This window comes from Silurus aristotelis, assembly GCF_946808225.1.
Source record: "Silurus aristotelis genome assembly, chromosome: 28".
NCBI lineage: Eukaryota > Metazoa > Chordata > Actinopteri > Siluriformes > Siluridae > Silurus > Silurus aristotelis.
Genome location: NC_139601.1, coordinates 16,572,071 through 16,583,620, shown reverse-complemented (window position 1 = coordinate 16,583,620; position 11,550 = coordinate 16,572,071). Strand labels below are relative to the sequence as shown.

The 11,550-nt window shown below is 37.5% G+C and overlaps 1 protein-coding gene and 2 pseudogenes across 5 annotated transcripts; 2 read left to right on the top strand and 1 right to left on the bottom strand.

The window, feature by feature from the left end:
- Nucleotides 1-231: 231 nt before the first annotated feature.
- Nucleotides 232-2,173, bottom strand: taar1b (trace amine associated receptor 1b). Of its 3 annotated transcripts, none has more exons than XM_083534554.1 (3): nt 1,869-2,173; nt 1,678-1,780; nt 232-1,519 (listed from the first exon to the last, which is right to left on the bottom strand). In XM_083534554.1, exons 2-3 carry the CDS (start codon nt 1,718-1,720, stop codon nt 732-734), a joined length of 831 nt encoding a protein of 276 aa, XP_083390680.1. In that variant the 5' UTR covers nt 1,721-1,780; nt 1,869-2,173; the 3' UTR covers nt 232-731. The 3 variants fall into 3 exon arrangements, with proteins under 3 accessions (XP_083390680.1, XP_083390679.1, XP_083390678.1); XM_083534553.1 differs by having other exon boundaries at nt 232-1,780; nt 1,869-1,974; nt 2,007-2,173; XM_083534552.1 differs by having other exon boundaries at nt 232-1,780; nt 1,869-1,950; nt 2,007-2,173.
- Nucleotides 2,174-2,422: 249 nt separating this feature from the next.
- Nucleotides 2,423-6,087, top strand: LOC310722292 (trace amine-associated receptor 4 pseudogene; annotated as a pseudogene). The gene is made up of 2 exons (XR_014538308.1): nt 2,423-2,449; nt 5,092-6,087. The product of XR_014538308.1 is annotated as a trace amine-associated receptor 4 pseudogene (transcript).
- A 3,582-nt stretch (nt 6,088-9,669) lies between these two features.
- On the top strand, nt 9,670-10,644 carry LOC310722291 (trace amine-associated receptor 1 pseudogene; annotated as a pseudogene). Its single transcript has one exon. The product of its transcript is annotated as a trace amine-associated receptor 1 pseudogene (transcript).
- The last annotated feature ends 906 nt before the right edge of the window (nt 10,645-11,550 follow it).

Below are 11,550 nucleotides of genomic sequence, written 5' to 3'. Positions count from 1 at the left end.
ACACACACACACACACACACACACACACACACACAAACACATCTCCCTCATTAAGTTTTTTTTATAAATATAATTTAGGGTTTTTTTGTCATTTCCAAACCAAACACACACACACACACAGTTTGGAAATTTCTCTTATTCTGCAGTGGCTGCTTCAGGACTGTGAAACAGGTTTCTTTTGAATATCAAAAGTCAGTAACAGTGTTATTGATAATACATTTATAACATGGTTCATTTGCACTGTTTCTTTATCCATGAACTTCAACCATGTAAATGTATTCATACAGTTTTATGGAAATGTGCTGAAAATAAATACACTATATAATAAAAGCATTATTTAGTTCATGATGATCTAAAATATATCCAACTATTGGACTAATCAAAAAATAAAACACCTGCTAACAGAGATCTCATTTAAAAAAGGATGATTACATACATAGGTACAGATTCTCCAGCACTTTTGCTCCATTTATTTCTAGTTCTTTTTTTTTTCCAAGTACTTTGGAGCTTTGATTTGAACCAAATGTTTTTACACGAGCAACTGAACTGAACTTTTTAGCATTTAACAGTGCATACATGCCACATGCCCTGACACCATGGTTTCCTAATAAATAAACAGAACCAGTGTTCTCTGTGGTAAAAAGGAGAAGAAGGAATATAATGCACAAGGCAGTATCAGTGGACACCCACATAGAAAATCGTTTTTTTCCCCAAAAGTCTTGATGTTTTAATCACGAGTACAGTTGAAATCTGCAGCTGTTCCTTTGAAACACTTTTCCACTGACAATGATCTTTAAAGCCTTTCTAAACCAAGGGTACAAAAATGCATAAATGAAGGGATTCAGTGCAGAGTTCAAATATCCAAACCAAACCAGAGCATCAATCAAAACTGGTGAGATGGTGTAATCAACAAACGGATCAATGATGTTGCAGAGGAAAAATGGAGTCCAACAGATGAGGAAAACTCCGACCACGATGGCAAGAGTCATTGTACCTTTCCTTGTTCGGTACCTGAACACTCCAGGTTTGGGACTGTGCATTCTGAGCTGATTGGCCAAAATGTTGATGGATCTTGCTTGGCTTCTTGCAACGATATAAATCCTGGAATAGATTGCAAACATGATTAAGCCAGGGATGAAAAACGAGACCATGGAGGTGACCACGGCTGAGCCGTGGCTGAAAAAGACATGACAGCCCCCCACGCAGCGCATGTTGGACTCGTAAAAATCTTCACTGCCTTTAAGGTTGAGTTCTCCAAACACCATGGCATAGGCGAATGCTGCAGAAACGACCCAGCTCGCTGAGACCAAAAACAGCACCGTGGCAGAACGGAAACGCGAACGATACGTCAACGGGCTGCACACGGCACAAAACCGCTCTGCTGACACACACGTGAGGTGGAAAATAGACGCAGTGCTCAACATGATGTCCATTCCTGTGTGTACCTTACACATAAAGTCCGAGAGGAACCAGCAGCTGTACACTGATCGCATGGAGCTTAAAGGCATCACAAAAATACCTAGCAGAAAGTCACACATGGCCAGGGAGAGGATTAAATGGTTGGTTGGTGTGTGAAGCTGCTTGAAGTGTGCAATTGAAATTATAACTAATATGTTTCCAATCACAGTCATCATGATGGTAATTGCCATGCAGAAAAACATGGAGATTTGGACATACGGTGGTCGGGAAATCCTCCAACAAGATCCGTTGATGGACTCATAGCACAGAAGTTCGTTCTGATTGAAGTCGGGGGGGTTTAAAGCGTCCATTATGCTCCTTCCTGTGGAAGATAAAGAAACTATCATTTGCAAAACTGTCTTTATGGTCAAATACTAGAAACATTTAATAAATATTAAATAAAAACCTACATTCACAGAGTGATGATGCCATACAGCCATGTTGTATTCTTATCCAAGTCAGACATGTTTCTGTAGTCCATCATGCACTGGTCTGTGACGGATAAAGAGAAATGAACTGGAAATCCCATGTTGTTATCCAGGATATACGCTGTTTTGGTGTGGGCCACCTAGAACACGCGTCTCCCTCCTGTTTAAAATCAAAACAAATCAATTACACATTTCATATCATAAAGTTCAAAGTACAAGTTAAAAACACTTCCCTTCACTGACTGTTTATTTGTTAGGCTGAAACGAACTTAGCAGCAGTGCTGGACTAAATCACTTCCTTTTTTTTTTTTCTTTTTACTGTAAGCAAATGGAAAATATTCGTCTGGGAACAACTGCAGAGGACTTTACAATCCTTTTAGAGTTTGGAACGTTTTCTCCCATGGGTGTAGTTTATTTTATTATAAGAGCGAGTTCTTTAAGAACAGGATTCACACGGCTTTCTGCCGATGAAAAGTCATCTCAATGGTCCTTTAATACCCAGTTTGTTTGTTTTTTTTCTAAATCTGAGCAATCATCTCTGTGAAACCTAGATACACACCGAGGTACATATCTTCCATGTACAGAATCTTAATTATGACCCATGCAAACACACGCACACACACACACACACACACACACACAATGAGAAACAGATGCCTCATATTGACGCTTGAAAAGGGACAGATATGATACAAAGGTCTGGATTAAACAGATTGTCCTCCACATGAACAGTCACATTAGCGTGTAGGAGTAACTTGTGTGCATATGTTTCGACACTTCACAGTTTTAATATCATGTCACATTGCTTTTTATTTGATGAAGCAGCGTTTCTGAATAAAACTTGTGAAGAAAATATTCGGATGGAACAAAGCTCTTTCTTTCCCTCCATTTATAATGTGGATTGGGTGCTCAGTTGCTCCTGCTGTATTCGATTACTCTTGATAGTTTTGCTATTTGTGCCAGTGGTGGTGGTGGTGGTGGTGGTGGTGTCATTGTTTGCACTACCTTGAGACTAAATGAAAAGCGTATGGAGTCTATTTAACTTGGTGGGGACTTTAATTGACTTGCTTTAAGATTGAATTAATCAGCCATTACTAATACCTTATAATGCTATTCATGCTCATTAGCTTCAACTGATTATCGACTAACAAGACAGATATCCGGAACATCCTGATATGTCTAAATCTGTTACCTGATCATCTAAGACACCCTCCTAAAACACTTTTAAACCTGAGAATACAATATAACACACAATACAACATAAAATAATCATTTAGAATGACTACATTTAAAAGATGTAATGGCTTTTGACAGCCGAGTTTCATCACCGATCATGATCCTAGGCATGTACAGTAGAACGCCATGCTGACGTAGTTCTTGGCAGACTTTGACATGGTGTTCCTTCTGCTCATGGGTCAGCAGTCTGGGGAACGCGGCGCATGTTTAAATCATGCGTGAGGATCGTCTGGACTGTTCCGGATGACACACCACCAATGGCAGCGATGTTGTGGACTGTTACCCAAAAATCATCAAGCACATGCTGAAGGTCTTCCTGATCTCTGTTCATCTTCCAGTGAAGTTCTTCCGCCCTTGATGAGTGTGTGCCACACAAAACACCTCAAACGACACTTTACAGCGTCACTGCAAACTTGCTAAATCGTGTCAAATGTCTCCGTGGCAGATTTGCCCAGTTTCACGCAGACTTTCATGTTTGCTCTTTGTTCTAACTTGCGGTCCTTGATCATATCGCAGACATGGTAGCGCAAGTGGTCAGAATAGCACAATTTGGCACACTGACTTATAAAGTTTGGTGCTTCCTGTGACTGTGTGTGCAGCCCTGTGCTGCCATTTGTTTGTGTGTTACAAAACTAGTCTTTGAACATTTTGATTCCACTACGTAATCTATAGAAATAAAATAAAAAGTTAAAATGAAAAAAGATGTTCTGAACAGTGAAACATGTACGAGTCATGCTACAGATCAGTGGACTGTTTGGAATGATTCAACTATCCTGATGTTCTACAGATATAATCTTCATGGATCATCTTCGTTTTTTTAGTTATTATATTTTTTTAGAGTTATTATATTTTTGTTTATTTGTTTGTTGTTAGTAATTGTTGTTTTCCGAACTATATCTATATGAATGAGGCCTGAAGTCTATGTTCACCCCTGAGCTTCATTCAATTCTTTAGAAAATGGTTAATAAATATATGCAGATGTTATTTCTCATCAACTGCTATTTGTTTTCTTTTGGGAAATGGTACTTTATCAACCATTATCCAATCCAGTGCAGTTCCAGCCACAGGAGAGAAAAGGAATGGTTTTGATTGGTTTATAGTCACCAGCTTTCCACCATCTTTTTTCCTTTATATATTATGACTATATACTGTAACTAAGTGTTTGACCAGAACTCAGCCAGTCAGTGGTTCAGAGGTAATAATGATAATGATTGATTGTTTTAAAGTTGTTTATGCAATTGCAGTTAATATTTTTTAGATGTATGTATTTTAAGTTAGGTTTAACTCCAAGATCCAGAATTTTACATCTGATTCATTCTCACTATATTCTTTGTAGATTGTACTTTTTTTTTTTTTTTTAACAGATGGTAAAAAAGGGTGAAAAACTATTGTCTAACTCACTGTTCCTCTCTTTCCCTCTATTTAAGAGTGCAAAAGTATTAGGGCCAATATAGAAAAATTAAAAATATTATAGACCAATTTCTATATAAAAGAATTCGACTTTAAAGAGCAGTAAACAGCAATACATTTGACCATTTTTGCCTTTAAAACTGTACCATTTCTTTCAGATTCACTGCTGTTATAGGCAATTAGCTGTAATTGTTTCTTCAACATTGGAAAACCTGAAACTGTTGTTCTTGAACATTTGGTTCTTGCTGGTTTATCTCGAAAAAAAGATGAATATATTTTATTTATCTTTAAAGGCATACAGTGTTTTGACTGTAATATTCACACTGGATTAATCCAGATTTTTTTTTTTGTTGCACTAATGTAGAAGGCATAAACTATTTATAAATTATAAATGTCAAATTAATGTAGTGATCAAGAGTTAGCTTAAATCAGAATTCTAATGTCCAGAGATTGTGGATGGATATCTTACAGATTTACACTTATTTCTCCTCGTGTTTATTTATTTATTTTTTTGTCCTGAATGTAACATCCTTAACAATTTTATACTTTGTCTTTTTAGGTGTTTATTCATTCTCTAAAGATGAACTCAACCCTGTCTGCTGCTCTGTGTTACGAGTCTCTAAACAACTCGTGTCCTCGGATCGTGTACCCGCTCTCCTTACGCATTTCTTTTTACTTCCTCTTCACCACCATCATCGTCCTCACTGTGAGCGGAAACCTGTTAGTCATCTTTGTCATCTTGCTTTCCCAGAATCCCCTTCCGGCACCTACCAATCACATGATTCTGTCGCTGTCCATCGCTGGGGTTCTGATCGGAGGATTGGTGTTGCCGAACAGCATGGTGCGCTCTATCGAAACCTGCTGGTACTTTGGACAGATGTTATGTGAAATTCACACTACAGTTGATATTGTCTTATGCAACACCACCGTGTGGCATCTTACCTTCATCTCTGTTGATCGTTACTTGGCCATTTTTCATCCTCTGCACTATCGAAACCTGATGACCAACAAAACTGGCATGGCCATGATCAGTTCCAGCTGGAGTCTGGCGTTAGTGTTTGGATTTGTCATCGTCATATCAAACCCACAGGTCAAGATCAGGGGTGATTTATACAAATTTTGTGAGGGAGGATGTTTTTCTTTGCATGCCAGAGAAATCGGGGTGGAATATTCAATCATCTTTTACTTTATCCCTGTATGCACTATAATCACTGTCTACAGCAGGATATTTTCTGTGGCGCAAAGGCACGCTAAAGTGATTCATAGCTACAATAAAGGCCCAAAACCTTCTGCACCATTGACAGTTAAAGATCTTAAAGCTACCAAAACCCTCGCTGTAGTTGTTGGGACCTTCCTTTTTTGCTGGACACCATTTTTTATGTGCAATCTTATCGATCCACTAATAGGCCATTCGATTAACACGCTTTTGTATGAATCTTTTATGTGGGTTGCATACTTAAATGTGATGTTTAATCCTTTAATATATGTGCTTTTTTATGGTTGGTTCAGAAAAACGGCAAGAGTCCTGCTGAGCAAACTGTTCCTGCAGATTTAACTCCAGGGTGAAAGATACAGTATAGCAGCAAAACCTCACCCTAGAAACGTGTATGTAGAATTGTCGATTTTCACTCAAACCAATTTCATTTATATGTAAATTAATTCTAGTTGTATGTACATTTTAATAAATGCTTGAAATGTTTAATTTTTTTTTAATCTAACTTTATGTTTAAATTTGTACATTCGAAGCAGTGATGAACCCTAATTACAAACAAGTAAAAACTATTACAGTAATCAGCGTAGCAGTTCAGTATGTGGGTCATGATGCTAACTACTGTTGGAATATGCAATATTCTTGGGTGGCTCTCCAAGATCATACTTTCTGGTTGGCTGGGATTGTTCTAACATACACTTTAATTAAGTGCTTAATTAGATAATAAGTTCATTCAGTTGCCCTTGAGCGCTCTTTAAGCTATAGCAGTAGCATGGGGTCAGGAGATAATGGTTGAAAGCGTTTGCTTGGATCCAGAGATCAGGACAAGTAGAACAATGAATATTGGATATAACAGTATCTAAATGTAATCTACCATAGGCACATTTTCATTGATTTAATAGATAGACGTAGTAGCATTCCACAGGGAAGAATGACTCCTGATAATATATCCTTTATAATGTGTGGGTTTTTGACATATTTTCATCTGATTATGATCACAGAAGGACTGTAGTTATGATTGCAAGTGGTCAAGATGTCCGACAGTGCTCACAAGCAGACAATAAATAGCATGTGTATACTGTTCTAGAGTTACAGTGTTCCCATGAGAGGGTATAGTTTGTAGCTTTAATCACAGGTCAGTGAACTCTCATCTCAACCAGCAATGTGGTGACTGAATATCTACACAGGCCTGGAGGGTTTTATTTATTCATATATTTATTGTGAATATTTTTAAGGTCAAAAATGCCTAACCTCACTCCTGATATAAATCACATGTTTCTGCGCACAGGAAAAGAAGGTGAATTGCAGGGAGAATCGATTCTCACTGCCGTAACCTGCTGAATGAACGGGTCTTTTTCATTTCAGGCAGAGCAGCTTAAAAAAAAAACAGGATACAAGTGAAAGGTGGGATCAAAGCAGTGATGATTAACTTACTGTTAAACAGGTGGACAAAATATGTGTGTAAACATTAGTCTTGAATTGGATTAGTATCAGCTATTACAAGCTTACCAAAGGCCCTATTTTTCTCTAAAGTGAACATATGAATGTAGATGGAACATTGTCCAGAGTTCATCTAGAAAGTGCATCCATGATGTTCAATGTTTGTTTGATTCAGTAATTATAAAACTTATTATCTGGAGGCAATTTTACAATGTCACTACTTATACAAAGAATGGACACTTTATAACAAAAGCCCTCCCTCTCCCATCACTGAGGTACATTGTTAAATATTACTAGGCTAAAATGATGTCATAACTAGAGCTGAAACGGTGCTAATAAACAATATAAATCATTATAATTTAACATTAACATTTCTACCTAAATATCGCCAGTACCGTTTCCCCTTTGGGTTCAATAAAGTGTGTATATTAAATTATCATGTTCCTTTGATCATTTGCTATTATTTTTGTAACAAAGCTTTCAGAGTTGATCTTCAAAAGTGGGGCCCATGTCCATGATCAGATTAGATACTTAAAGTAATGTGACGCAGGTAGAAGGGAAAGATTAAAGGAAGAAAAAGCTATTGCCATGCCGAAGCAATTTGGTTTGAAATATTTCCCCAGAAAGTATTGCTCTGAAGGCATGTCTGAACCACTTGTAGAAAAAATGCAAACACTACTGGAGATGTGCAGGATTTGAATATCCAGTAAATATGTCCAAGCAGGCAAGGCCCTTAACCCTCTATGCTCCGGGGGTCCCTTACGAGGGAAATATCGAGGTCCGTGACGTGGGGCCGCCTTCCCGTGGGCTCACCACCTGCAGGAGGGACCGTAAGGGACGGTGCTGTGAGGATTGGGCAGCAGTCGAAGGCAGGGGCCTGCTTAGACTGCTGCCCCCGCGACCCGAATTACGGATAAGCGGGAGAAAATGAATGAATGAATGAATGTCCAAGCAGTTATAGATGAAAAAAAATAATGATTATTGCACCCAATTAAACCCTCACAATTATGGGTAAAGTTTTCATGGTATGATAAAACACAGATATAAACTGGTCTCCACAGACTCCAGACCTAAAGAGGCAGTATGGGGTCACCTGGCCAAAATAGGAAAGTCTAAAACCTTAGGACTTAGTCTCCCCAAGAGTTTAATATGTGCTTAGTGTTAAAGGAGGTCACAATAAAAAGAGTTTTGTTAGAACTTTTATTGTGTATGTATTTTATATATATTTTTATTGCTTGCCTAAGGCTTTCCACAGCACTCTATTAATATACACTGTATATCTGAACTACATCTATATAAATGATGCCTGAAGTTCATGCCCAATATTTAACTTTATTTTATTTCTGGAATAAGTGGTAATAAATATATGCTTATATCCTTTCTTATTATTTCAGTTGTTTTTTTTGGGGGGAAATGGTACATAATTATTCATAACCCAATCCAGTTCGATTGCAGCCACATGAGGATAAAATAAGGTGTTTGATTGGTTTGTAGGCAAAGCTTCCTGTTTCTTTCCTTTTTTACTTTGTATATAAATATAGCAATACATGGTAAATGTTATTGTTTGAGCAGAACTCAGACAGTCATTACGAGGTAATAATAATATAATAATAATAATAATATGATGATGATGATTGCATTTTATGTAAGCATGTTATACGTTTTATTTATGCATGTAATACAGTGATGCAGTTCATTTATAGATTTATATAAATTTTTTTTGTTTAACCTGAAGGTCCAGAAAATAACATTTGATTCTTATTGTATCTTTTTGTAGTTTGTTCTTTTAACAGATGCTGCACATAGTGATAAAGGCTGATCTCTATTTCTCTCTTTCTCTTTCTTCCTCTCTCTCTCTCTCTCTCTCTCTCTCTCTCTCTCTCTCTCTCTCTCTCTCTCTCTCTCTCTCTCTCTCTCTACATTAGTGTGCTAGAGTATTCAAAATATAGCAACAGAAACAAATGCAAGTCTTTACAGTAATGTTTCCATTTATAGTTCACTAATTCAAAAGGGGTAAAAAAAAATTGAAAGATTAAATTGATATAAAAAAAAAAAAGAGTATGAGAAACATATTGCTCAGTAATGTAATTGAATATAAATGTAAAATGTTCAACATGAATGTAGCTTGAAAACCCACTCTGGAATTCTGCAGTCTAGGTGTTTGTTGATCTTGAAATGTGGCGCAGTTGTACACGAATGATCCGTAATGACCTGATCAGAAGACCAACATCTTAACCCCTAAGCTACCACTTTCCTGATTATACAATACAGTACAAATAACAAGATTAAATTAACCTTAATATTTTAAATTAAGACTTGCCATTGAGACTGTAGCACTTATGATCTGAAAGGGAATGTGTGAATAATAGTCTTACTAATAAATGATCTGTGGGATGTCAGTTTACACAGTAAATAAACAAGATTTCCTTTTTACAAGTACATGAATCTTAAACAATTTCATACTTTGTCTTTTTAGGTGTTCAAAAGATGAACTCAACCCTGTCTGCTGCTCTGTGTTACGAGTCTCTAAACAACTCGTGTCCTCGGACCGTGTACCCGCTCGTCCTACACATTTCTTTTTACTTCCTCTTCACCACCATCATCGTCCTCACTGTGAGCGGAAACCTGTTAGTCATCTTTGTCATCTTGCTTTCCCAGAATTCTCTTGCAACATCTACCAATCACATGATTCTGTCGCTGTCCATCGCTGGGGTTCTGATCGGAGGATTGGTGTTGCCGAACAGCATGGTGCGCTCTATCGAAACCTGCTGGTACTTTGGACAGATGTTATGTGAAATTCACACTACAGTTGATATTGTCTTATGCAACACCACCGTGTGGCATCTTACCTTCATCTCTGTTGATCGTTACTTGGCCATTTTTCATCCTCTGCACTATCGAAACCTGATGACCAACAAAACTGGCATGGCCATGATCAGTTCCAGCTGGAGTCTGGCGTTAGTGTTTGGATTTGTCATCGTCATATCAAACCCACAGGTCAAGATTCAGAGTGATTTAAATGAATCCTGTGTGGGAGGATGTGATTCCTCACATGTCAGAGAAATTGGGGTGGAATATTTTATAATTTTCTTCTTGATCCCTGTATGTATCATAATCACTGTCTACAGCAGGATATTTTTTGTGGCGCAAAGGCACGCTAAAGTGATTCATAGCTACAATAAAGGCCCAAAACCTTCTGCACCATTGGCAGTTAAAGATCTTAAAGCTACCAAAACCCTCGCTGTAGTTGTTGGGACCTTCCTTTTTTGCTGGACACCATTTTTTATGTGCAATCTTTTCGACCCACTAATAGGCCATTCAATCAACAGCGTTATGTATGACTCTTTTATGTGGTTTGCATACTTAAATGTGATGTTTAATCCTTTAATATATGTGTTTTTTTATAGCTGGTTCAGAAAAACAGTGAAGGTCCTGCTGAGCAAACTGTTCCTGCAGACCTAACTTTAGGGTGAAATCTGCTAAAATCAACCACATGCATGTGGAATTTAAGATGCTTCATATTATTAAAAGTAAATGCATTCTGGTACATTGAAATACGTCTTTTTTGTAAGCACGTTATAACAGTCATCACAAATTCATTTTAGGCAAATCAGCAGCACTTAAACTAGTCTAGCTTTGACATCCTTACATCCTTGTTCCCAGGCCAAGTCCAGGACATTTTTTATCCTCTTACACATACCTGTTAATGAATAGTGGTTAGCTGATGAGTTTGATGGAGTGTGTTCCAAACAAGGGAAATCACCAGATATAAAGTGAGGGTTTAAGGATGTCCATGTCACTCTGGACCATTTAGAGTTGCAGCAGTAGTTATGGGGTCAGGGGCTAATTGGTAAATGGTATTTGCTTGGAAAGAGAAAAGTACAGCGCCTCATTAGGGGTTAATTTTCATTGACAAAATAGGTTAAAGAAGGTCACCTCTAGGGGGCGTGTTTTTTGTAAGATGCATGGATAAAATCATCAGCAGAATTAGCTAAGTGTATCAGGTATCTAGTCACCTTTAGGGTTTGATTATGATCCCCAAAGCACTGTAGTCGAGATTGTCAGGGAAGATAAAGATATCCTTCAGTGCTCACAAGCAGGCAGTAGATGGTATTTGTATATTGTACTGGGGTTACAGTTTTTCCATGAGACACTGTTTCTGCTTTTTCACATCTCAGTCAGCAATGTGGTGACTGAATATTCACACAAGACAGGAATTAAATATTCATGTAAACATTTAAAGTGTAAAGAATATCTAAAATCAAATCTATTATATTTCTGGAGAATCTGGACATAGGAAAAGAAGGTGACTTGTAGCTGCAGTTCAGGGAAAAGTAAATGTAATTCCTTATTGTACACAAGTAGCTT